General features: G+C 52.1%; 3 protein-coding genes across 5 annotated transcripts in view; 2 read left to right on the forward strand and 1 right to left on the reverse strand.

Annotated features, from left to right (window-relative positions):
- Positions 1-18,735, forward strand: part of LOC122391581 (metabotropic glutamate receptor 2-like) — a 69,957-nt gene extending 51,222 nt beyond the window's left edge. The window contains exons 9-15 of the mRNA XM_043385641.1: positions 4,399-4,522; positions 9,652-9,760; positions 10,713-11,131; positions 11,784-11,869; positions 14,093-14,397; positions 15,153-15,287; positions 16,435-18,735. Of these exons, the coding sequence (XP_043241576.1) occupies positions 4,399-4,522; positions 9,652-9,760; positions 10,713-11,131; positions 11,784-11,869; positions 14,093-14,397; positions 15,153-15,287; positions 16,435-16,581 (1,325 nt within the window). The 3' untranslated portion in view covers positions 16,582-18,735. The remainder of the gene's footprint in view (positions 1-4,398; positions 4,523-9,651; positions 9,761-10,712; positions 11,132-11,783; positions 11,870-14,092; positions 14,398-15,152; positions 15,288-16,434) is intronic.
- Positions 18,736-19,181: 446 nt separating this feature from the next.
- LOC122391589 (zinc metalloproteinase nas-13-like) lies at positions 19,182-22,298 on the reverse strand. The gene is made up of 2 exons (XM_043385666.1): positions 21,040-22,298; positions 19,182-19,995 (listed from the first exon to the last, which is right to left on the reverse strand). Exons 1-2 carry the CDS (start codon positions 22,235-22,237, stop codon positions 19,739-19,741), a joined length of 1,455 nt encoding a protein of 484 aa, XP_043241601.1. The 5' UTR covers positions 22,238-22,298; the 3' UTR covers positions 19,182-19,738.
- A 1,771-nt stretch (positions 22,299-24,069) lies between these two features.
- LOC122391585 (translation initiation factor IF-2-like) lies at positions 24,070-27,193 on the forward strand. Of its 3 annotated transcripts, none has more exons than XR_006258374.1 (2): positions 24,070-24,191; positions 24,802-27,193. XR_006258374.1 is itself a non-coding variant. In XM_043385652.1 (2 exons), the coding sequence occupies exon 2, from the start codon at positions 24,812-24,814 to the stop codon at positions 26,378-26,380; it is 1,569 nt and encodes a 522-aa protein (XP_043241587.1). In that variant the 5' UTR covers positions 24,117-24,155; positions 24,802-24,811; the 3' UTR covers positions 26,381-27,193. The 3 variants fall into 3 exon arrangements, 2 of the variants coding, with proteins under 2 accessions (XP_043241587.1, XP_043241588.1); XM_043385652.1 differs by having other exon boundaries at positions 24,117-24,155; XM_043385653.1 differs by having other exon boundaries at positions 24,187-24,225.
- Positions 27,194-27,203: the final 10 nt, after the last annotated feature.

The raw sequence follows: 27,203 nt of genomic DNA on the forward strand, positions 1-27,203 counted from the left end.
CACGCAAAAACTCGCGGCGCGACTGGCAACAAGCTGGCTGAAAGCTCATCTGGAGCCGATCGAACTGTCGCAGCGCGTGCTAAAAACGGGCGCCCATTTCGTGGAGGTCTCTCCCAAGCAGGCTGCAGTGAGAACGGACACAAACACTCGCGTCGATACCCGCGCACAAAAACGGAGCCACGGTCAGCACTGTCGCTATATGTTGTTAATCGATTAACCGAAACCCCTCCCGCTCGTATGGAAACGGCGTCAGTCACAGCTGTTTGCCACGAGAGAGGCAATATGTGACAAATGCTGCGGATTATTGCGGTCACTTCTGTGTATTCATTCAGCGGAAAATATTATTACCCGACAACAGCCATTATTTGGTTGCCGCTACTGGAAAGAAGCTGGCGTGGCGAGAGAATATAGCATGCTCTAAGCTAAATACATCCAGATCCTGCTACTATGCTTTTCAGACCCCATGAGACCCTAATTTTCGGCGATAATTTATTTACTATTTGTCCAATTTGCTTCAAATTTTCACAATGCACATTTCAGCTCAAGCGCCAATTTTCGCCAATATGGTCTCTTAACAAAATATCAAATTTTAGGGTACTTGTCGTTGCCCCGTAATGTTAAAATCGGCTCCGTAAATCCGTCAGTGGAGTAGAGGCTATCCGTGCGCAGGTGTGACGTCACAAACACGTGACCATTAAGCTCCGCCCTCCCGGCGGACGGGGTAGTGACCTTGGCCGGTCAGTCGGCTGCGTGGAGCGGGCGGGGCAGTAGCTGTCGCACCGGGGCGGCTCGCATGGACCGTAGCTGCCGTGCAGTTGTCGTTGCAGCCGTAATTTCATCGAATGAGCTAAATAGCGCGCATAAGTAACGCACCAGCTGAAGCCCTCGACTAATTGTATCTATCACAAATGTACGTACACCTGGTTCAGTCACAAAAAAATATACATTTCCACACAAGATTCGGGGCTTGTGAAAAAACGCGCATAAAAGACGCTGTTGATTTCAAATGATTGCGTAAGATTATGTATCGCGTCAGACTACGTCAAAATTGCAAAACAGAATCACCATTAACATGATGCAATTTATGTGTTTGATATATGAAATTTGATTAGGAATGTATGCCGGCGTGATCGATTTATATCATCCCGGTGCAACTAAGCATTGAACACCTTCAGGACTAATCCATTTGATCATCGACTTAGGGGAGGTCGCCAGACTAACTTTGCCCCCAGAGCTTGTGTGTTGAAATGCAAACATGAAAAGTAAAAGCCTAGAGATAGTTTCCTCATCATTGAGGACATACCTACTGTTACTTGAGTTTTACAAAAAAGATATGAGTTTATTGATGATCGTTCTCGTGTAGTGCCCAACGTCCGCCTGCCACATTGCTATTTCTTTTTGTGCACGTCTTAACAATATAACACACGCATGACACCGCGATAAAGGCCATTTCTACCATACGACACGTTACGCTTCTGCTCCACCCGGCGCCCCGCACCGCTTCACGAATCACGAATACGGTCGTTTCGCTGGAGCGATGCCCCAGGCAATCGGCCGTGCCCGAGACTCTTCATCCTACTTTGTTGCTTTCTGCGCCTTCCTCAGAAACATTTATTGGCACTGCCAAATATAGGTATCAATATTTTTGGGTCAAGCAGAGGCTTACACATGATCTTATAGGTAATCGGGTAGTGACCTGACCCAACCTGACGATGAGATATGTGCATTTGCAACTCCGGCTTAAATAAATGTTCAGAGTCCAAGAGTCTCCATCTTTCCTTCTACGGCCGGTTCCGTTCCAATAGATCCTACCTTGATTCTGATCATTCTGAATATTCTGAGCTGGTTCGACGTGTTTAAATACCAAAATAAGGTGAAGAGGATACCAAATGCCCTCAAACGGATAATTTTTTGGCTTTCGTCCCGAAACAACTTTGCCAGCTTCACTTGTCTCCAGCATGTGGTCCCGCTCCGACCTCTCCGCGGTGCTGACACCGACTGAAGCGGCATAGACCCATCGCGGTCACGGCCAGTGGGCGGAGTTTAGTTGAGCCCGGCGCAACGTGATTGGCCAGCGCTCCTATCCAATCCGGTGCGGTAGCGAGCGAGCCTCTATCCGGGTGCAAAAACTGATTAACATTACGAGCCAACGACAAGTGCTCTAAATTTTGATATTTTGTTAAGAGACCATATCGACAAAAATTGGCGCTTGAGCTGAAATATCGTCTGCCAAAATTTCAAGCTAATTGGACACAAATTGAAGAAATTATCGCCGAAAAGCAGGGTCTCATGGGGTCTGAAATGCATAGTAGTTGCGTTTACCCATGCATGCTAAATGAGAACCGCATTAGCCTTAGATTATCGCACACTTCTAGCCTGAGCGCAGCTGATGTTACACGCCGGACGTAATTTGCGTCCAAACAGAGTACCGATGCCCTCTATCCTGATTGCCCTCTGTCACCGTCACCGTCGGAATCATGACAACATCGTCTGACAAAGTGACACTCCTGATACGGGGAAGTGTTGCCGCGGGATTTCCACGTTGTTTGTGGACCAAACACACGCAAAACACGGTCGTCTCGGCAGCTGCCGGGATAAAGGCCGTTCCCACGGGTCCGGCACTGACACGGCGGAGGATATACCCAGCTGCTCCTCTGCCGCTCCCGTGCGGAGCTGCCGGGAAAGCCATCTGGCTGTCAGTGACACTTCAGGGTATTTACCGTAAGGCGCAGGTGCTTTGAGCGTGAGAGAGGGGGCGTTTCGAGCCTTTATGGATAGGTATGTATGTAACTTAGTACATGCCTACGTTTATATCTACGAAATTACAACATTTTACAAAACCATCTTTGAAGGATATTTACAAGTGCACTTTTAGCTCATTGCTCACTTCTGTAAAAAGGGCACTTATAAAAACATATTATCGTGAGATACCTATGTTCGTAAGGTAAGGGGTAGCGCTGAGTTATAAGTACTAGTTTAGCGCATCTATGGATGGAATAAAAGTGCATATACGGGCTACGGCACCATGACACGTCGGTATAGGCTACCAGCGAATATTTTCTTATGCCGATGACTTGTTTTTGGTTGACCCTCATTCAGACTCATATGTCTAGCTTACTATTCGTACGTACAACCAAAGTGCCTATACTACATAGTTTTCCTTTATTTCGTCTGTATTCTTTTGTGAGTCGGCCTTTTAGCTTGTGCACTGCGGGAAGACTTCCCAAGAGGGACGAGGAAATTGGCATGCTGCTTCTAGCTTATCGGCAGATGAGAAAGGAGAAGGGCTTTTCAAAGGTATATTACAAAACTCCCCAGAGTAAACACTCATAATCTACTGGGAAGCTGCCCATTTAAGTTTCGTTATGAAACAGTCAAGAGTGCAAACACTAAAACGGCGCGCTATTTGTTCTTTCAATCGCGAGCTGGTGCTTTATTCAGCATTTTTGTTTATGCTGTTTTAACTTTTGCCGTGAAATAATTGTGCTAGAAATGCATAGATGTTGGATGCGGTTTGTGAAATGGATAATAAACATTACGCATAATGTCGTTATCCTTCGCTGTGCTTCGTTTCGAATTTGCCTGGTTTTTAACGGTTTCGGCTACAGGTACATATGTGCAGTATAGATATACGCATGCTTACCTATAACGTTATTACGGAGCGAGCGAAGCGAGCGTAGTCTTTCCTTAGATTAACGGAAATTTCTGAGTATGAGCGGCCGGCCGGCCGGCCGGCCGGCCGGCCGTGCGGACGCTTTTGCGAGGCTTATATCTCAGCAACCACTTGACCGATTTACATGGGGTAATTTTTGTAGGGTAGCTTCATTCCTTCTACCAAGTATTGGACTATTCCCGATGCATGTGGGTGACCCCTTATGCACGTGCCACGCGCAAAACGAAGAGGTGTCAGTTTTGTAATTGTTGCAATATCTCGGTAACTACTTGGCCGATTGCGCTGAAAGTTGGCATGTAGGTAGGCACCCACTAGGCACTGCATATCCATGTGCCACAGTGGGGGTGCTGCTGCACGTGCGCACGTGCAGGGGTCGTTTCCAGATCTCGAGAACGGCTGGACCGATGGCGCTCAAATTTGGTACACGGTTAGGGACCAGTTAGTAGGGTGCCGTGCACAAGTCAGTTGGGACCCATTCTGCACGTGCGCACGTGCAGGGTGCCGCTTCCAGATCTCGAGAACGGCTGGGCCGATCGTGCTCAAATTTGGCACATCGCTAGAGACCGGTTAGTAGGGTGCCGTGCACAAGTCAGTTGGAGGTACCCCCTCGAAATTTCGCACGTGCAAGGCTCACCCTCTCGCTCGCTCCGTTAGTCGCCCCAAAAGGCGCTATACTGGTAAGCATACCTACCTCTTTATTAATTTTTATCCATTTGTTTTTGCAGGAAAACAGAAGCGTCAAGTTCGCTTTGACGAGAACGGCGACGCCACTGGTTTCTACGACATATACCAGTTTCAGAAGCGCGGCGAGAAGTACGAGTACTACAAGATTGGACAGTGGATCGAAAGGTAAGCACGCTTTTGTGCATGTAATTTTGTCGATGTCCATACTTAGCAAAGAGGAATTTACTTACTTATATTGAAGCCATTGATCATAGCTATTGCTCAGGAGCTTTCTCGTACCTTCGCTTCCATTCTCCACTAGTCTACTCCTAGTCTACTCAGTCCTCCGTCTCTCAACTGACCATCGCCTAGTAGCCCCGCTCTGACCCCATAGTCTATCCCAGTGACCCCACTTCAGTGTCCAGTGCCGCGACCTGTCCGCTCGCTCTGTTGCGAGCCGTCAGCCGTGCCCGGCCGCCGCTCCTGTGAGGAATGGTCGGTCCCTCTCCCTCGTCCCCCTCACGGTGGTGAGGAATGGTCGGTCCCTCTTCCTCGTCCCCCCGCCGCTCCTGTGAGGAATGGTCGGTCCCTCTCCCTCGTCCCCGGGCCGGTGGTGAGGAATGGTCCTCTCCCACGTCTGCGACCGTCTCCGCGACCATTGTCGGCCATTCATCTCCGCGTGACCCCGACGGCTCCCGGGCCGCACTGTAGGTCGACTCTCTCTCTCTCTCTCTCTCTCTCTCTCTCTCTCTCTCTCTCTCTCTCTCCTCTCTCTCTCTCTCTCACTCTCTCTCCTGTCTTCTCTCCCCTCTTTTCTTTCTCCGTCCAGCCGTATTTTTCAATCAAAGTACTCGCTCACTGTTTACTGCGGCTGAGAGGAGGGGCTGTTGCAACTTACTTGAACCCAGAAGGCATAATTAGGTTACTTGAAAACTCACCGCAGAAATTTAGATAGTTCTTAGTCGAGTACGGCATATGAGGAAGTTAATTATCTTAATTGAAACTAGGCGAAGCTAATTTGTAAGGAGGATGCTTGCGAAATGCAGTTAATGCAACCTTTTCTAAATATTTGCAATTTTATTGTACCTAGCTCAATACCATTGTCCTGATACAATTTTAAGCCGATTTAGAAATAATAGAAGATTAAACTTAATCCATTAATTTTTTCACATCGAAATCTTTTCGTTTCTAGTAACCACAAGTGCATTGCGATGACCAGCACGACATGGTCACCTCTCTTCTCCGAGCCCGCCCAACCTCTGCCGCCTTCACACCTGCCCTCGACCCTCCCGTTATAAAACGGACACCGGGGGGGGGGGGGGCAAAGGAGGGCAACGGTAGCTCGGTGACAGGTGTGCCACCGACGCGGCGCTCCGAGAGAGCTCCGGGAGCTCCGGGAGCCCCGGGAGCCAAGGGAGCCCCGAGAGCCTCAGCTCTTTGTTTGTGCCGGCGCGTTGTGCGCGTCCAGCCCCGGTCAGTTAGGGAACTCCCTCCGGGTAACCGCCGCCGGCCGACGCTATCGACTGTAATGCCGGCAGCTCAGCCGGACCGGTGACAGTTCGGAAGTTGAACTGTCCGTTCAGGCTGCCGCGGTTTGCCGTTTCAGTTAGTTTGGGCTTGGGAAGTGTGCTGGTTGTTAATGAAATGGTAGCAGACTCATTATAACAGTGATCGTTTGCTCTCGGAGAAGGAACAAGTTTCTCTGATAACCATAGGCGTAGGAACAGGGGGGGCCAGGTGGGCAAGTGCCCACCCACTTTTCGAGGTGGGGGGGCCAACCATGTGTTTTGGCCCACCCACTTTTTACTCGAGGCCCCTCGTCTCGATTTGAGAGGACGTCGTCACTTTCCAGAATAAACAAACTCGGTAAAAATAAGTTACACGAATCCCCACGCACGGACTCCAAGGGGCCGTGATGGACCCAAGGAGGCCCTCTGTTCATACTTATCAGTCGAAGCCCCTGAGACTGATGGCCTGAGAGGCCCTAGTGGATCTGAGGAGGCCCCAATATCCACACTGCTGGTCTGGGGAGGCCCCTGACACTGGCGGTCTGGGAGGCCCCTCTATCTACACTAGTCAGAGGTTTGAGACTGGTGGTCTGGGAGGCCCCTCCATCCACACTAGTCAGAATAGGCCCCTGACACTGGCGGTCTAGCCGAGGCCCCCTACCCTCACTAGTCAGAGGAGGCCCCTCTATCCTCAATAGTCAGAAGAGGCCCCTGAGACTGATGGTCTGGGAGGCCTATCCATCTACACTGTAGTCAGAGGAGGCCCCTGAGACTGATGACCTGAGAGGCCCTTATAATCACACCAGGCAGAAGAGGCCCATGATACTGATGGACTGAGAGGCCCTTCTATTCATACTGGCCACAGGAGACCCCCAAAACTTTCGGTCTGGGAGGTCCTTCAATCCGGCACCAGTCAGAGGAGTCCCCTGAGACTGATGGCCTGGGAAGCCCTTATATTCACACTAGGCAGAGGAGACCCCTGAGACTGATGGTATGAGAGGCCCTCATATTCACACCAGTCAGAAGAGGCCCCCGAGGCTGATGACTGTGAGGCCCTTCTGTTCATATAACTGGCCACTGGAGGCCCCTGAAACCAGTGATCTGGGAGGGCCCTCTATCCACACTAGTCAGAAGAGGCCCCTGAGACCGATGGTCTGAGAGGCTCTTATATGCATACTGGCCACAAGAGGCCCCTGAGACTGATAGTCAGAGAGGTCCACTCGTAATGAATCTGAGGGGGCCCTCTATCCACATTTACACTTTTCTAGGGAGGCCCCCGGGACTGATGGTCTGAGAGTCCCTTATATTTATACTGTCCACAGGAGCCCCCTGAGATTAATGGTCTGAGAGGCTCTTCTATTTATACTAACCAGAGGAGGCCCCTAGGATTGATGGTCTAACAGGCCCTTCTATTTATACTAGCCAGAAGAGGCCCACGAGACTGATGGTCTGAGAGGCCCTTCTATTCAAACTAGGCAGATGAGGCCCCTGAGAATGAAAGTCCGAAGGGTCATGCGGCGGCAACTGGCCGTGGCCATATTTCGGCTCGGTAGGGCCCCACAGAGCTCATGAGAGCACCTCAAGGGCTCCTAAGTAGACACGCTTATCCCCATAAGGGTGTCACGCCGGCTTCTGAAGGCTCCTTGTAGGCATCTAAGGGCCCTTCCCGGCCTCTAACGGCTCCACCCGCCTGTGATGGCTCCACACCAGTGTTTATGAGCGCCACACAGCGGCGCCTTTGAGGGTCAACTCATACTAGTGTCTCTTAGGGCCTTATATCGGTGTCTCTGGGGGCCCCACACCGGCGCCTCTGTGGGCCACCACACCTGTGCATCTCAAGGCTCTATAGGTACATCTGAAGGACCCACACCGACACCTCTGAGTGCCCCACACCAGTATCTCGGAGCTCTGAAGGCCCCACACCGGTGACTCTGAGGACTCACCGGCTCCTGAGAGCACCATGTTGATGTCTAACGGCTCCACAAGGCCACTGAAGGCACCACACAAACTCTCACTGAGCTCTAATGTCCATGTACCGGCCTCTGAGGGATTTAAGCCAGCGCATTCATAGCTTCACACCAGCAATTGTAAGGGCTTCACACTGAAGTATCTGAGGGTTCCACACCGGTGTCTCTAAGGGCCACATACCGGCATCTCTGAGGGCCCCATACCGGCGTCTCCGAGGGTCCACATCTGGCGGGCACCCATCAGCGACTGAAGGTCCCACACTGTCGACTCCGAGAGCCCCATCTGCGTCTGGGAGCACCATGCCGTCTCTAAGAACCACAGCGGCTCCTCCGTACGAAAGATAGGCGTCTGCATGCCAAAGGGGAGCGGTTCTGAGACAGTAGGGCACCTACGTGCAATAGAGGGGCGCCTATGAAGCCCATAGGGGCACCTCAATGCGAAAGAGGGGCGCCTCTGAGGCCTACATATATGGGCGTCCACATGCAATAGAGGTCTGCAAATTGCAATTGATCAATGCCATGGGGGTGCATTCATGAGAAACAGGGGCGCCGGCATGGCAAAGAGAGGCGCCTTCAAGTGTCCATAAAAGAGAGACGCCTATGATAAGCGCACATTGTGCGACAACGGGGCGACTGTGGGACATATAGGGATGTCTCTGATGACTATACATAGGGCGCTTATATGCCAAAGAGGGCGCCTATGAAGCTAATGGGGGCACCTGGGAAACGAGGAAGACATTTGTGTAAGGGTTTTCAGGGCCAGGGGTCATGCGCCGTTTGCGGCAAATAGATTCTAAAAAAAATCGGAGGGGGAATAAGTTTTAAAAATGGTGCGGACTTTCCGCACTGTTCGCTTTAGCGGTTACGCCCCTGGGTACATCTGCCCGATCTCAGAAGCTAGATTTGGAGGTCATAGGTACTTGAAAGCAGCCAGCAGGATGAGGCAAAAGTTGGAGGCCCCTGAAAATAGGAGGCCCCCTGGAAAAGGAGGCCCCTTGACAGGGTGGCCCACCCACTTTTCATGACGTTCCTACGCCCGTGCTGATAACCATGAAAAGTTTGCTACAATAGTTCATCGTTCGTCATTTTACCTACATTTGGCGTGCCGAGCCGTTGGAGGGTAAAGACGATTATTTTTATCTGCGCATTTCATATGATTGTCCGGAGGCTAACCCTGACATTTTCAATGACGATTAGTTTAATTGAGTGGCGCATTGCAATGCTAAGCTGGAACCAATCAGCAGCGCGGGCCATTTGCATGAAAGATCATGCATTTTATCAGTGTTTGTGCGTGAAAATTATTACGTCTTTTTAGAATTGATGTTTTTATTGCGTTTCTCATCTTAATTTCTTAATTCGCCAATGTTTTGTAATTTGCGTCGGACGAATTACACTTTCTAACCCGTAAAAATTAATCATAACGATGGACTTTGTTAACTTTGGAAGGGATATTAACTAAGCTGATCTTTACGGAAGAAGGCATGGTGTGTCAGTAATGATGTTCAAACATCCCACCGTCACGAATTGCTAGCGCTTTTCCGTCCAGAGATGTGTTTTCTTCGACGCATTTAACTATATAGGTACGGAATTCGCTGCTCACTTGCACTTCTAACATGTAATGTAGGGCTAGCTAGTATACCATTTAGTCGGTGTGTTAGGCTGCCGCAGCCGTTTTCATTTATTTTGCTTCTAGTACCTGTTATTGCTTTCCCGGCTCATTCATCAAAGGAATATTAGTCTTTCGACAGCCCTAAAACATCGTAAGACCCAAGACACTCAGGCAGATATTGCAAACACTTTGTCCGCCGATGGGACGCGTTTCGTGTTTGTCTGTTTGCAGTCAGAGCAACATCAGCACTTCGTCTCTGCAGTGGCCAGGAGGAACGAGTCAGATTCCCCCGTCCATCTGCAGCCGGCCGTGCCCGCGGGGCATGATACGCAACTTCCAGGTACGAACGGCGCGGCGAATGGCTGGTTTGTCCTCGCGTGCGGGATGCTATTTTTCACAGAACTGACTCGATGAACCCTAAACGAGGTTCTCTTTTTGGGTGCTATAGTAGCCTGGAGTTAATGTGTAGCTCTCAATTCAATTTACATAGATTGCTGTTTTTAGTAGGTATCAGATTTACAACATAAAGATCAGAGTTATTTTGTTGGGTATTTAGAGGCTGGATGGTGTTTTTATGCTGTTATGCGGATGTGTCGTTTTCACGCAGCCCTGATGCGGTTGCTAGGCTGCGTTAGCTGGGGATTCGTAACGTTTAATCTGCATATTTCGTTTGATTTCTCTGCCGATCGCGAATCGACTGCCAGTCGAGGCTTCGCGTGGGAGACCGTTTCGGATTATGCGCTGAAATCGCAGTGTCAGTTCCTGATTGGAAACATTCGGCCGTCAAAATCAAACGGAGATCGTGGCCGAATTTGGTCGAAATAATCTCGGTTTTGTGCGATTTAGAACAATCACTCTGCTTGTGCCTGACTGAGTGCGATGATTGCACGACTCGAGATTTACATCGGTTTCGAGTTTTATTCTCGTCAAGCGGAACTGCGTGGGACACTACCCGATCGGTCATCCCGATCCAGATCGGTGTAGTTGATCGAGTAGCAGGCGAGCTGAGGAGTTTGCGCATGTGTGCGATAGTCAGCTGTTCTATAACACCAGATAACTTTTGAATCGATCAATCAGGCGTGCGTAAGCGTTATCATATCAGAGTGCTATGATTATCGTTAGTCTCGAGTCATCATAGACCATGTCATTCGGTCACTTCGATTTTTTTAGCCATGCACAAGTACCAAATGCGCTGGTGTAGGCACTCATGCATGGACGTGCGATACGAGAACACACCATTCAAGCCGATAAACCGAAACATATTCCATGACCTCCCACTCACGCGCCGGCAGAACGCGTGCTGCTGGAGCTGCGTCAAATGTCCGGAGGGCGACCGTATCGACAACGACACGTGCGTGGAGTGTCCGCTGGGCCACCTGCCGACGGCCGACTACCGCTCGTGCTACCGGCTGCGGGCCGAGCACCTGGCCTGGCGCTCCGGCTGGGCGCTGGTCCCGCTCGTCTTCAGCAGCCTCGGCCTGGCGGCCACCCTGCTCACCGCCGCCGTGTTCCTGCGCTTCAACCAGACGCCCGTGGTGAAGGCCTCCGGCCGCGAGCTGTGCTTCGTGCTGCTGGGCGGCATCGCCGTCTGCTACGCGATGCCGTTCGTGCTGCTGGCCAAGCCGTCGGTGGTGTCGTGTGCGCTGCTCAGGATCGGACTGGGCCTGTGTCTGAACATCTGCTACAGCGCGCTGCTCACCAAAACCAACAGGTGAGGCTGGGACGGCCTGAGGCGGGACTTCGAGGCGCCGTTATATGCTCATATTACACAACATCCATTCAATGGGAAGGCGCTCAGGTAAACACGGCAATTTCAGCATGATATAATAGCGATCCTGTTGGCAATGACATCCACCAACATAAAAACAACTTCAGCGTCAAGGGTTGCCTGCCACCACCCCAGATAGTAGCATTCAGATTAGACCGAGTCGGCGCCGTGCCGAGTTTTACGACTCTGTTTGCGTGCCCCCTGTTTGTATCAGTACCTATACGTGCCGGCTCCTATCTGAGCCCGTCGCCAGCTCTGCCGCGCCCTGCTCTCGTCTCCTGCCCCGCCGCGCCAGGGGTCGATCCGCCGGCTGTCGCAGTCGTTTGGCCCACAATGGGCCCTAATTTCGGCCTACAGTCATCCGCAAACTTTGGCCGTCCCGGGTCTGCTATGCCGTCCCAGTCTGCGGATGGACGTGTATGTCGACGGAGCTAGTTAGCGCGTTCCCTGCCGCTACTCAACATCACAATGGTGTATCAGTTGATTAGAATAGTTTTAGGCTGGTACTTATTTAGCGTACGACATTTATTATGAACCTGAGCGGACCATATGCTGTCAAATGCCTTTACAAATTAGGCATAACCGTCTTTTTCAGGATTTCTCGGATCTTCAATATGGGAACGAAAACAATAAAAAGGCCATCGTACACGTCTCCAAAGTCGCAAATTGTGATATGCTTGGGTGAGTACAAAACATTTTACTTATTGTAATTGTTATGTTACACTGCTTCGCTGCCTTTTTATGTACCATGAGAATCTGCACATGTAAGAGAAGAATGAATGAAACGAGATATTTACGAGCGTACCTGGCATTCATGAGGATGATTTACGTACTTTGTAAATGAACATTTATCATCAAATCTCATTGAGAATTATTCGGACACTCGGGCAGCATTTATCATAACAAAGATGACGAAATCCACATAAAACTTCGTGTTTCCCATGATATTTCATGATTGTGCAACATCCTGGCAGTCACCCGTGCCAGCTCGTCTAAGTGACCTAGTCAGATCCGCAGGGCACTATACATACAATACCTGCCGCTAAGGGCATCTATCTACTTAAATTTACATGTGCCGAGCTCACGTTCCGTGCACGTGCGATCCCGCATTCAGTTCATGCTGCCTGTAAAAAGGCGACAAGGCATGCCTGACGCCCATCTTACGTCACATTGGCCCAAATTTACTTCTCAAACGAGCCGCTGAATTCAGCAGTATTGAGTCTGACGACCGCAGTCAGCAACACCTCCCGACTGGTCCGAGGAGCGGCCCTCCCAAATTGGCACTACCACTCGCGGCCTTTGAGCGTCGAGCCGTGCGTCTCGTCTCGTCCGCCGCCAGCGGCGCTCTGCAGCTCGTCTCTGAAGTCTGCGGGCCGCGGCCGCTGTTCCCGGAGCTTGACGTCTGAATCGACAATGTGGAACTCTATCTTACATACCGCTGCCGACGGGACGGGTGACGCCCGGCGCGGCCGGAGTCGTACGTCAGGTGTCACGGGCGTTGCGGTGTGCGCGAGACATCCGTATATGAGCCCACCTGAGCGCGTCAGGTACAGTGGGACGCCGGGCTCATCACATAGAAAGCCTGTCATAGTGCCTGTCTCTACCACCGAAATAGATGGCTGGAAACGGAGCTGTGTCGACCCACACTTGGGTGCTCTGTATAATGCATATCAGTCGGTCTCCTTTCCGTCGTTTCCATCCTCAGGATACCGAAATCCTTCTCCTTCACGCCGCAACCCCCACTACGGGCTGGACAGGCACCTTTATCTCATGCGGGCTGCTCCCTTAGAGCGGCACCGCAGCTCCCGAGGGAGCGCACCCCGTAGCCGGGTGCAGAGAGTGCTTGGGGGGCTGGTCGGCTGGTCGGTGTTTCATGGGACGCTGCTACCACGCTGCTATCAAATTGCGCGAGCTGACGTCACACTTGTGGTAGTGTTGGAGCAATGGGCCTGTTGATGTTTCCATGGAAACACAATTTGACACGTGTAAAAGCAGCGTGCTGCTATCACCGGTGAAACAGGGCCTCGGACGGGCTCAGCCCCGGCGACTCTCTAGGGTGTCTGCCCGGAGTCCGGACCAATGTCTCCCCCTAATTCCTATCACCCTTCCAGCTCTGAAATGGTCTTGTCAGCCCCAAGTCCTAACCCACCAACAACAAAAAAAAAAAATCAGTCAATCAATGCATATGAATTTGCATCGACATGCACCGCAAAATTATGTTCGGTTTAACTTAACGTTCACTATAATTTAGACTCTAAACTATGAGAAGTTATCTACGTCGACAATGCCTACATACTACGTTTAGTACCTCATTCTGTCACCGTTTCGACGTCTTTTTCCCTCCGACCCGCTGACCCGCTTCCGACTCCGGAGAACAAACACTCATGCCACCCAGAGACTAGCACTGTCCGCCACGAGCCATCCATAAGGAGGGCGGGCCGGTTGCGTCATTTCCGTGTGAATTCGGACTGATGTCGGACGCGCGGAGCGCTCTGTTAGCCGACGGCCGAGTTACGGGGCGGCGGCGGAACTTGGCCGCAGTTCGTCAGCTCGGCGGCCCGCGGCGCCGCCCCCCCGCCCTCCTGACCTACGACCGGGGAGCGGCACCACTCGGTCACCCTCTGTCACCATCAGAGCACCAGCGCCGCAAATGGTGACCTCTGAATAATGTCCAGTCATGAATCAAACAAACACGGCATACTTCAGCCGCTGCCACCGCAGATGCCGCTGCAATATACCCGGCTCCCTCTCCGGCGGCCTCACGTGTGGTCTCTCTGTCTCTATGCGGTACCACACGGTCCGGATGTCTCTCCAACGACACTGAGCTGCCCTTATACCGCCCCCCTGACGGCACCACTCCGTGCATCTGCTCCCTCAGTACATCGTCCACCCCTTCTCCCGCAGGCCTGGTCTCAGTGCAGCTGATCGGCATCATCATCTGGCTGATCCTAGAGCCTCCCTCCACCAAGGAGGTCTACCCGGACCGGCGGACGGCCGTCCTCACCTGTGGCATCAGCAGTCTCTCGCAGGTGGTCTCCCTAGGCTACAACATGGTGCTCATCATACTCTGCACCTGGTACGCCTTCAAGACGCGCAAGATACCCGAGAACTTCAACGAGGCCAAGTACATCGGTTTTACCATGTACAGCACGTGCATCGTGTGGCTGGCCTTCGTGCCCATCTACGTGACGACGCGGAATGAGTACAAGGTGGTTTTGGGTGATGGGTGGCAAACACTGAGCGGAGGAAGGGTAGCATGGATACAGGCAGCCACCTACATAGAACACTATAGAGCAGCCTATAGCCCATAGTTGCCCGGTTTTGGCCGTTTAAAGAGAAGAAAGGCTATTTCATGCTCCGGGAAGAGTAAAACTTAGCCAGTAATTTTTATATTGGCCATCAAAATTTTTCCTTAATGGTACAGTCCGGTCTTTATCGGGAGGCTCCGCCGCTTAGCGGGACGCCCGATTGATTACCTCTTTAATCCGTTCCACCCAAATTATCGACTCGGGTTTATTATGCGCGATAAACGTTCGTGAACGGTCGATTTAGTTGTCAGTTTGGTAAATTTACGCCCAGTCTGTTTGATTCATTTTGGTTCACGTGATAGCCTTGTTTGCCCAGATAGTTATGTGCCCCGATTCTTCTTAGGATGATAACTATGATAATGATACTACGATATGATTCTAAGAATTATAAACAACGACGTTGCAACCAATTGGCTTGTAATTTTGGAACCTGAAATGTCATTTGATAATGGTCTGAAGAAATGGAAGCGATTTTTTCACTATAAACCCCACCTTTCTGTTCGTTCCAAAATACAATTCGACATTCCGTAGCGTAACTATTTACCCTTTTGCATGATACGCTTATCTTCCGAACGCCGTCTATCTAAGAATCTAAATTTACCGCGCATGGTGTTTCGTACAATCCCTTTTTGACAGTCTGCCGTTCTGCTCGGCAGGTCCAGCTGGCCAGTCTGTGTATCTGCGTCAATATCAGCGCCACAGTGGCACTGCTCTGCCTCTTCATGCCCAAGCTGTACATCGTGCTGTGCCAGCCGTACAAGAACGTACGGCAGCTGGGCACCAACAACCAGGTCAGTGGACAGCAAGGCTCTGCCGGCCGGCCCCCTCCCGTGTGTGATCCTGCCGAGTTCCTCTAAATGAATGGAAAACAGATAAGCTGTTCGAAGATGTGGTCCCGAAGCAAGTGTTCCTGCATATATCTGTTATAAACGGCTAAATAGCATTAATTGGTGTACAAATCATAAATAAACAGTCATACATTTTCATTCAGTTGTGCCGTTAATGGTACGTTTTAATGTGCCAATGACTAATAGCCAAAGCCATGTCTTTCCGAATAGCCCGTAGGACAAAGAAGAAGAAGTTATTTCAATATTTAGGGAATTTATCGACACCTACCAATAATAAATATTTATGTGGCCGTTAATTCGGCTATTATTCACATGATAGACTGTTACGCTGTTTGAGCCATGTCTGCCATGCATTTATTTCATGGCATGCATTCATCATGCATTCTGTCAAACCGTTTACCCATTAATCTCTTCTTCGGCTGTTCATCGCTATCTATGGCTATATGTCGATGATTACGTGACACATTTGCTTGCTGGTCAAGACAGGAATAAATTGATGTCATGAATTTACAACCGGAGTCTTATTTTATTTTCCTGTTTATTTATTTACTTCTATACCATCAATATAATCGTCCGTCGCCGAAGCTTCGAGCCAATCTTTCCATATTTTACGCGTAATGTTTGATCTATGTGTGGTCACTTCGTCATTTATCTTCATTAATGCCAGAGATTTACAAGAAACCACTTAAAGACCTATTACTATTCCGTTTAGCTGCTACTTGAGCTGAAATTATTGTCATACGACAAATCGTGAACCGTTGTGGTCACTGAAAAAGTGGTTCAACTCAGTTCGGCATAATCGGGTGCTATAACCAGAAACGGTTACATCTGTTATTCTTCGTCATTGTATGCTACTCTATCACAGCATCGCTTATCTAAAAATGCTTTGACGGTCGGTCACAAGAAGCCTCTATGATTAGTGCTCCGGCAGTCTCTGAGCTGTTCTATATACGCCACGCCGGCCCGGAGCTGCAGTTGTTCTCCCTGTTTGTGACGGGACTAGCTGCTCTGACCGTCCCTCCCACCGCAGAGGAGCTGCGGTCTAACAGTCCCGGCAGAGCTGTTACTGTAACCGTCCCTTCTGCCGCAGAGCTGCACGGGCCGCGGCGCGATGCGGTTCACGCGCTCTCACCAGCTGCCGACGGCCACCTCTCACCTAAGCCAGCTGACGGCGGCCGTGGCGTCGGTGCCGTCGGCGGCCGCCAACGGGCTGCCGTCGGCTCCCGAGGCCAGCTGAGGGTGCGCCCGGGGGCCGGACGGAGCGGCGCGCCCGCTGCCGGCGGCGCGCAGCCTCGACGGCCTCCTCGAGCGGCTCGAGAAACTCGAACTGAGCGAGAGCGTCAAACGCGGCGCCGGCGTGTTCTTCGGCGACGGCACCACCGAGACGGTGATACAGCACGAGGTGGTCTGGATCTGACCGGGCCGGGCCCGGGGAGGCGATGGAGCCCGCTCCTGGATCGGGTATTGCCCCGTGTAAAGAACTGGCTCTGAGACTGAGTGACCAGCTCAGCGGTGGATGTGACAAAGGCAGTGGTGATTTTAACGTGTTTTTCGTCAATTTTGCGAAGTGTTCATTCGTCTTACGAACTTACGAACTGTTCATGTTCGGAATAGGTGCTCATGTAAGATACCGTTTCAACCTCAAGTATCACAGCCGCATGGGATCGACCAAGCCGCTCTGATCATTCATCAAACTGTGAGTGTCGTGTTCTGATCGTACTAAGCTCCATGATCAGCAATGAGCTGCCGAGTTGCTGATTTCCACTCGACTTTTGTCCTCACCATCGTACTCGCCAGCTCACACAAACTCTCTTGCTCGCTGGTATAACTCCTAGTAAGAGGGCTATATCTGGATCTCCTCGCATCTGCGTAGAGTCCGATGGGCTCAAGTGGCATCACCTACCCATCCTTCAGCTTCCGTTCTAGTGCGGAGGCCCGGCGGAGCGTCACGAGGACGATCCACCAGGGACCCAGCGGCGGCGGGGCGCTCACTGCTCCCACTAGCGGCACCTCAGTGCTGCCGCCTGGGCCGCCCGCGCACCCCGCCGTCGCCGCTGAGCCCTGCACTGGTCCCTGGTCGACTCCCGCTCGCGGCCCCCGGGCCTCCTGCACCGGACTGGAGCTGTGGCTGCCCTGCGGTGGCCGGTCATATCACTGCAGGCAGGGTGAGTGGGATGTGTGATAGGCTCCCCTAATGCCACAATAGCGAGTGTCCACAGCAACTGATCGAACAGATCGAGCCGTATTACATAAATCTCAAGCTGAGGCGCTCCGAGGAGCGCCATATGAACCAGGAATAAAGTTACTGGTGATCATTCTTCCCCTCTCCTTGCTCATGCTTCCCTGTCCAGGCTACCGGTCGCCCCACCAGACAACTAGTAGAGAGCACACCAAAAGCTGCATCCACATAATCCTCCGGGTCGAACACTCCCGTCCCAACGGAGTGAGCCGAGCTGCTGTGACGCATCAGTCCACACTCCACGGTCAACTCAGTCCAACGTCTCACTCCTATTCCATTTTCACATGGGTCTGAAGTGGTCTCAACAGACCCCAAGCGCTTAAACGAACAAAACTATGAGACAGAAAGGGAGTATCATCATCTCATTATGATAAAAACAAACAACGAGACCACTTCTACTTATTAGCTCTTACCAGGCAGCTTTTTCAAGCTGCGAAAGGACAAGCTATTAACGTGGTAGCTATAATGCCTATGATAAGATCTTGGTACCCCGGATGTATGTGGCAGTTGAAGTGGCAAAGGTGTGATCGTGTGAGATTGAGATGTATTTTGAAAGATATGATTGCATGGCAAAGTCGATTAACTAGTCCTTGTGTCAGATATGAGTGTGTAAGCAATGAGCATTACATTTGTCTAATATGTGTATTCAGCTGTTCTTACGGTTCTGTCATTGTGCGAGAGTTTATGTGTTTGTTGTTTGATGAACTAAGTACATGGTCTCATTGTTCAAAATATTTCCGCACGGGACATATTGTACAACGGTGCGAGTGATATTCCTCGTGTGACAATGTTCATTTCGTTCATCCATCGCCCAAAGCACGACTCTCAATGTTGAATGGTGCAATGGTGCATCCTATACCATGTCAGGACCTTTTAGGTAATCGATTTGGTCTTTAATGACCCCAGTGCTGGGGTCACGCATTTAAAATAAAAAGACGAATGCAAGTACGGATGCCTACCTATGTGAATCAGACTGTGACAGCGGTGCCCCGTGCCGATTGAAGTCACAGACTGGATAAGGCAGAAGACACTTTGTATAAATACGAAGTGCGTTCGTAGAAGTGGGATAATGATAATTTAGCTTTCAATCAAGTGTCCATCACCGCCAGCACCACAAAGTCACACGCGGAAATAAAGACCAGCGAAACTGTGTGTACTGCGGTACAGCATACCTTCAGGCGCTGGATCGTAGCGCCATCTAGTGACAGAATTATAAGTGCTTGCGGTGATTGACGCAGCGGGAAAATACCTCTGGCGAAACGGAACATAGCGGTGGAAACCACGAACCTGTTAACGTCTAGGGACTGCAGAGAATTGAAAATGGTTGTGGATTGGTCCCACTCCCAAAGTATAGGCGCAGCATCAGTAACCAAGCTATCAAGTTACTTTCCAGTGCTTAGCGGCACTAGGTTAGGTACGCATTTGGTGGTGGATGATTTGACGACCTTCCCAGAACAACAGATATTTTGGTGCCTACCAATACCAATGTCAAGCTCGAGGAAGCCATACAGGCCATGACTGTTAGCGAGATTGACCGGCGGTATGGACAACACGAGGTTCAAAGTTCTGACTGGTCCAAAGTTTGTGGCACTTAGAGATTATTTGCATTGACTTTTATTTTCATGAACATCGTATTTTGCAATATCCCCGTAAACTACAAGCAACAAAACCGTCTACGGCCTACGCAAGTAGACTAAATGTAATCAATCTGGGTATTTGCGTTCACTGTTGACTGCTATAACAATGACAATAACAGTAATTAACACATTATTAGGTACTTCATAAGTAAAATCAAACCTGTCACAAATCATGCACACATTAAATGACCAAATAAATAACAGATACCTTCACGAACGAAGCATGTAGGTACGGCTCGATAATGGCAGCGCCCCGCTGATGCAGCAAGCAGCAAGACAAGGTAAAAAAGTCTACCCACGCTCACGATATGTACACAACAGCCACACCTTACGAAGGCCCTGTATCGCCAGTCGTCGTCAGTCGTCACACACATACACACACACATAGCACGGAAACCGTAACAAAACAACAAACTTAAACGGTCCGCAGTCCCGTATCATTCCTGCCGCACTCTACAGTCGCCAATCAGACCTGACTCACCGTCTCCGGTCCTACTGACGATAACCCCTGTCAAGGTCTATCGACAGAAGCCGCAGGACCGGCTGCAGTGCGCCCTCATGTAATGGTCGAACTGGTGGCAGTGGCCGCGGCGCGCCCAGAAAGGACACGAGTCTACCCGGTCGCGGCACCGCTCGTCAGCCGGCCGCGGCTGCTGGCGCTGGCACAGCTCGCAGGCGCGCCGGCAGTACACGTGCATGTAGGAGAGCTCTCGCTCGCAGCGATCCAGCGCCGCCCACATCCGACAATGGCGGTCCAGGTCCTCGCAGCTCGAGCCTGCCCGCACACACACACACACAGACAATTAGGTATGAAGATTAGCAAACATGAGCGTTAGGTGAACGGGTAGCTAACGGTTGACAGTCTGATTTTGGGTGCTGCCGCGTGCAGAACCTTTATCATGACCTTTCCATAGCTGGGGGAGGAACAAGTACACCGTTATACAAGTATACCGTTATTCACCAGTTTTCGGATAAACGGTCATCTGAATCATAAATCATTATATTTATATCTTTAGTCTAATATATATTGGAAACGATACGACGGGTAAACGCTACGGCTGGCTTCAGTATGCCGTATTAACAAATAAACGTTTATTTCCAATATAAGTGCGATTTATTTCTCTCTACGGAAAGCATTGCAGCATGAAATATTAATACTGACCCCGGGTAATGTCATTTCTGAGAATGTTCTTCCTTATATCTTGATAATTCGGACGACGCTTATGGAGGATTACTGAGGAAAACGTGACTGCATTATAGTAGCTGCACCGCAGGAAGCTCATAAACCATGCCATGCTTATCGAGTGGCGGCATGCTTTACGATAAACTACAATGCCATGGAATGTTCGGTCAGGATTTGGCGATGCTTTGAGAAGTCAGTTACACGGGACAATACGTGCATACGAGATAAGTTATTTCTTTGTATGGTCAGACATCTGCACGACATGTGCACCTGTCAATTTTAATGCCGGTTTGGTGCTGAGGTCATGGTGCCTGCAGTGTCCACATAAGCGTGCAGCGTGCACTGCGGAACATGCCTTAACGCATGTAATATCTCATTGACATACAGCTGGTATACCGCACTTTGGTCTATGAATAGACGTTATCTTGTAGCTTGCCGGAGTGGTCAAGAGTACGGCAGCTGTCGAATCCAATGCACAGGAACAAGTAATCCTATGTAGATAGCGAGCGGTAATTGGTCAACTTTGACTCGATTCAAACATAGGTATCCAGCTCATTTTACCTTCTTTACGCATTTATTCGCAATAAACACGTTCAGGCCTCCTGACTTTGGGGCATTTTGGTACCCCTGACTCACCTGCGCACTGGTTGCACGCCCTGGCGCAGAACTCGTTCATGTAGCCGGGGTTTCGGGCGCACTCGCCGATGCGCGCCCAGTAGTCGCAGTGCTCGTTCTGATCCTCACAGTCGGCGTCGGCACCGAGCGGTGCGGGCAGCGGCGGTGCCGTGCCGTCCGCGCAGCCGTACAGCAGGTTCACGGCCACGGCGTCCCCCACCGTCAGGCCGTCCCGCTGGCCTAGCGGCTCGGTGGGATCGGCCGTCGACTCCAGCGTGGGCCGGCTGCGGTCCACCGAGAACGCCCACCGGCTCAGGTGCATCAGCGAGCGGCGCTGGTAGGTCGGAGTCGGCGGTGAGGGCACACGCGCGTACGTCAGAAGGTCGAGGAGTCGACCGGCGGCCACGTTTTCGCCCAGCACGTTCACGTACTGGTAGCGATCGGGCCGGCTCTGCTCGTGCCACAGGCCGGCGGCGTGGAGTAGCTGGTGCAGCACCACGCCGCGCGTGAAGCAGCCCTCAGACAGAGACAGCGTCTGGTTACCACCCAGCCGTCCGACGGCGCTGCTGCAGCCGCGGCCGCGCACGATGTGCACAAAGTCGCCGGTCGGGGTGCCGGGCGGCACCGGGTGGACCCCGACGCACGTGCGCCGCTCGAGCTCGCGGAATGCGGCGGCGATGACGCCTCGCTCGGTCTGGCTGAAGCCGGACGCGATGACGTACCGGATGGCGTTTCCTGGCCAGGTGCGCTGGCCGGGCACGGCGCCGTTGGTCACCGCCTGCCGGTCCTCCTCTGTGAGCGCGATGTCGCCCTCGAACTCCCCGGCGAGTTCCACGGGGTCGGTGGTGCCGGCCAGCAGCGGCACCGACATGGCCGACAGCTGCAGCTCCTCGCCGACGGAGAAATCGCGCGGCGTCAGCGCCGGACCCACGTCGAACCGCTCCGAGCCCGAGCCCGACCCACCACCGACGAACGTCTCACTCTCCTGACCGACGGCCGACTCGGCGACCTCAGAGAACCGCAGTTGGGGACTGCGCAGCAGGTGCGCCGGTGTCAGCGGCGGCACCAAGAGCCTCTCTGCACTGCTCGTAGTCCTCTCAGCGCTAGAGGTCGGAGACCCAACCTGGACCGACGTCTCAGAGAGCGACACCTCAGCGGCGACCGGCACAGACAGCACACACACCGCGGCGAGCGAGCGCCACAGCCAGCGGGTCGCCATCGTGTCACCGGCAGCGGCCGTGCACCGGCACTGCGGCGGGCTGCTCAGCTGCACCCTCCCACCGCCGGCCGGCAGCCGAGAGACGACCCGCTCTCGTCGGCCAATGACTCGGCGCCGCGCCGTCCGCCCGCGCCGGTCCGGTCCGGCCGCTCATCCTCCTCCGAGTATGTCGGATCATGTGCAGCGGCCAATGTCGCGCGTGCACGCCCGGAGCGGCACAAACGCGACTGACCGGTCACCGGACCGAGACCGGTCACCGGTCGGCGGCCCGCTGACTGGTGGCTGACTGATTGGAATCTGATAGGGGACTGTAGCGCGGGAGGGGCACTGCAGGCAGCAGGTAACGGTGCCCAGTGACGAATTCGGCTGGTCATGTCCGCCTCCACCCAGATGACCCGGGCTGACCTGGCTCGGCCGACCGTGACCGCCCTGCAAAACAGGGCCTGCAGTCTGCACGCGGAACTGGGCCTCTCCGCCTATTCAGCCGCCCGGTAAGGCGCCGGCTGACTGACTGACGATGACTGATGAGCCGGGAGAGCAGCGGGACGCCGGGAGAGGCGCGCCCGCCGCCCCCGCCGGCTCCGGCGGCTCCGGCAGCTCAGCGCGGCCGCAACAGCTATGGGCTTTCCCGGGCGACCCCCAGCTGGCGGGGCTGGTATAATTAGTATCCTACAGGGCGCCGAGATAGCCGGATTCTGCAGTTGCAGTGGCTGTATGAGGATTTGCAACAGAAATGAGCAGGTCCGGAGGTCAGAAGTGGGAAACGCCCTCCCCCATCTCTAAAGGAAAAGAGGTATTTCATGTACCGCCTTCCAATCAGCATATAACTGTCACAGTCATCTGCCTAGTGACGCGTGACGACTGAAGACTGACATTGAGTCATTGACAGGCGACAGGAGAGCGCCGTGGGTTCTTCATGTCGCATATGCGTCGCAGGCTTTGCAATGCGATAAAATCTGGTCCAAGAGACATGAATTTGAAATTGCGCATTTTTTGCTTATTACAGCGACCGGGTCCGGGAATCATCTGAAGATTGAAACTCTAACATGCAGCTTGCAGAGCATATGGTCTTTTGGAGATCAAGTCCCCTCCCACAAATGGGACATTGGCCGAGTCGAAGACTATTGCCCCCCACGCGCTTATCATCTGCTGACGCTCTATACGGCTGACCGGCGCTGGTTCCTTACCAGCGACTCTATATAAGTTATAGCCGCCATGATGTAGGTAGGTATTGCCCCTCCCCCTTCAACCGACAGTCACGCTAATGGTGAACTATTCCAGGATATCTATGATTCCGTGGATCTTTGTAAGAGACGATATTATTGAAGTTTTGCCGATATTTATGTGTTTTAGGTAATCGTCAGAGACTCCCGAAACCAAGCACTCATGCTCAACAGCACTGAGCACGGTACAAAAGTAAAAGCTCAATACGACGGTACAATTGGAGCTTCCACTCGGAACGCTGCCAGTTGACCGCTGCTTCAAACTCGGGTCGGCCAGACTGATCTCTCAGTGTAGGAGTTCATACTTTAGTCACGGTGACTATAAATATGGACTTTATTGACCATGATGCGGCCGTGCACGGAACCGGCAACTGTTCGATCACCGTCCGGCTGCAGCCTGCAGGTCACTGGATCATAGAAGATATATCCGAATGTAGTCTTTGCTACCCTGGTCTTTGCCTGCGTCTGACGTGCGCATACAGAGTCCTACAGAGTGCCAGTGGCAGAGCCAGCGCCTTATGTCGATAACCTTTGGCTGTGCTGTTTGCCATTTCAGAGGGGAAAATAAAAATAATTGGACCAATTACGTCATAATTTAAAGTTAGCTTCATTCTAAATTACTCCATCATTCGGCAATCCTTGACTTTCTTAAGTTTATTTACCTTTGTTGCGAAACTAGCGAAGAAGGGACATTGGTGAAAAAAATTACTTGTTAAATAAATTATTGATTGGTATGTGGATTGTGGGATGACCCTGCTGTTATCAGTTTGGTTGTATTTTAGCCGCATTCAATTTTCTATGGTGCTTGTGTGGTAGCTTATAAATGTAATAGAAATTTCAAATTAGAATACCACCTTACCTACCAATGCTGCATACTAATTTTGCATCATTGCGGAATTGGAATCCAACCAGAAGAACTGAAGAATAAATAAAGTTTAACTTGTTATGCTGTGCCCGTGTGGTCTTTACTATAGTGTATTTCATTTTTTCTTTAAACTTTAAGCATAAGCTCACTCCTCAGTGTTCTGGCTCAAAATGAAAAGGACTCATTTGCACTTCAATTTCTGAGTGGCTTCACAGCTTATGATTCCATGGGTCATTTTCTCTTATATTTGTGATGGCAATATCATAATTAACATTAATATTGCTTCCAGAAATAAAGGATCCGTTCCTTTTTTGGTTAGGTGAATGTTGAGATGTTTGGAAATTCCGTTATCAGCAAGCTGCATTCTGATTGCTGGATGTTTGTATCACTCAGTGTCTTATAGATAATATTTCACATATGAGGTTTTTTTGACCCAACTGATTACCATATATTCACAAGCTTTTCTCCCCTTGCAGGGAAAATATTATGTTGTTCATCACTCTCTGCCTCATTGCATTTGCTGGGAGCTCTTCATGGATATCAGTAGAAAGTGCTACACCAGACCAGTCCCCCTCACCAGTCCGGACCAAGTATTTTGTGAGGCAGTCAGGTCGAGACGGAGAGGATGTTTCTGTTCTGGCCCTGCCATTATCAGCCAGTGAGGAGTCCTCAAACAGCCTAGCAAATGAACCAGCAGGTCACAATGTTGAAGCTGCAGCAGCTGGTGGTAAAGTACAGCTGCCTCTGACAGATGTGAACCTGCTAAGTCAGGGAGACATACAAAATCCATTACCTGAGCAGGGAGGTGACCAATCACCATCAGAGCTGGCAGAAAACGCTGATACTTCAGAGGCTGGATCTACCAACAAGCAAAGCCAGAGGCCCATTTATGGTACTGGGCAGGCAAAAGTCACCCTAGAAGAACCATCTGAGAAGTCACCAGCCCTCTCCACCCCCTCTGAGCCAGGATCTCCAGCCTTGACAGGCACAACAGCCACTGAGCTTGTCTCTCTGACTGAGCTCGACACTCGTGACCTGCCTGCGCGCGCCGAAGTCACGCCATCCCCAGCCCAGCGGCCGGTCGCCGGCGCGGGGGAGCTGCCCGTCTCCCTGGACGGAGCCGCGGTGATCGGACGCAGCCGACACAGGCCGGAGCCGGGTCTGGCTCCCTCGGAAAGGAAGCCCAGCAGTCGACGAAACGGCGTGCCACAGCTGGAGATGCTCGAGAGCCGCTCCAAGCCCAGGAAGGGTGTGCCGGCGCCGCCGCAGCCGCCTGAACCGGCCCCGGACGTGGGCAAGCAAGGACAGAGCAGTCGAAGGACCGGTGTACCGGATTTGGACATGTTGGAAAACCTGTCCAAGCCAAGGAAGGGAGCACCGAAGCCGGGTCTGAATGTGTCAGGAAGTGGACAAAGTAGCCGAAGGACCGGGGTTCCCGACCTGGAAATGCTGGAAAACCTGTCCAAGCCGCGGAAGGGAGCACCAGAGCCGGGGTTGGTTGTATCAGGGAGCGGAAAGAGTACAGGTAGAACCGGAGTGCCTGATCTGGAAATGCTCGAGAGCCTGTCAAAGCCGAGAAAGGGCGCACCAGAGCCGGGTTTGAGTGTGTCAGGGAGAGGACAAAGTGCTGGTAGATCCGGGGTGCCGGATTTGGACATGCTTGAGAGCCTGTCGAAGCCAAGGAAGGGTGCACCAGAGTTGGATCTTACTGTATCAGGGAGTGGTAGAATTACTGGTAGAACCGGAGTGCCCGATTTGGAGATGTTGGAGAATCCTTCCAAGCCGAGGAAGGGCGTTCCGGAGCCGCCGCCGGGGTGGGACGGGTCGGCGGCGGGGGGCGATGGTGCGGCGGGCACGCACCGGCTGTCGGAGGAGGGCGCCGCGGCGCTCACCAACCTGGCCAAGGCGCGCGCGGCCGTCATCGTGGGCTCCGTGTTCGGCGTGCTGTCGCTGCTCGTGCTGGCCTGGTACGGTGTGCGGCGCGTGACCGACAGCTGGCAGCACAGACACTACCGCAAAATGGACTTCCTCGTCGACGGCATGTACAATATGTGAGCGGCCCGCCGCCGCCGCCGCGTCCGCCGGCCGTACATCGGGTGGCCGGCACCTCGAGCTTTGTGTCCGAGCGCGGGCACGTTAGGGTAGCGTTGGTGTTATTTTTGTATATCCTGTGTGCTTTGGCGGCTTGTCTAGCCAGCGCGAGGCGCCGCTCACTAAACAAACCTGTGATATTGAGATTTGTACCGTTACTACTGAATACTCGTCCCGCACTGAAGTGTGTGCTTTGAACACTATTGCCCGTGTCACACGTTGCACCCCCGTTGAGAGTTGGTGCATCGAAGCACGTGTTTTTCTTATATACAATGGGTGCCGATTCCACTTAGCATGAAATATTTTATCGTTCTGCACAACGGCATTCTGGCGATGTGCTGAATTAGTGCAACTTTTTTACCGTTCGTTCCATAATGGCAATTGCCAGCCTGCTCAGCTTCGGGGTCTGTGTGTATCCGCTTGAGATCTGATATGAACTACCATTCGGCAAATATCTTCTACATTCCCCGTCGGGGCTAAGATTGGTCACTGTGCGCGCGGTCCCCGTCCGCAGCACAGCGGTCTGTTCCGACCGGCCAGCGCCGCTCTACGTGCCGATTGTACCGGGTGTGTAGACTGTAATGTGTGTACGCACGGTGAGCAATGTTTATACACACGACCGGCCGGTAGTTTAGCGCTGTCATACACGCGTCATTTGCTCCCGTCGGTGTGGAGCTCGCCGTCCGAGTGTATCGTACAAGCAGCCTGTCCGGGAACGGCGGAGTTGCCGTGACCAAGGACCAACATCCACGTACAATAAATGCACGTTATTACCAAGCTGTAGAGT

The sequence above is a fragment of the Amphibalanus amphitrite genome, unplaced genomic scaffold (assembly GCF_019059575.1).
Source record: "Amphibalanus amphitrite isolate SeventyFive unplaced genomic scaffold, NRLGWU_Aamphi_draft 000445F_arrow, whole genome shotgun sequence".
Lineage (NCBI taxonomy): Eukaryota > Metazoa > Arthropoda > Thecostraca > Balanomorpha > Balanidae > Amphibalanus > Amphibalanus amphitrite.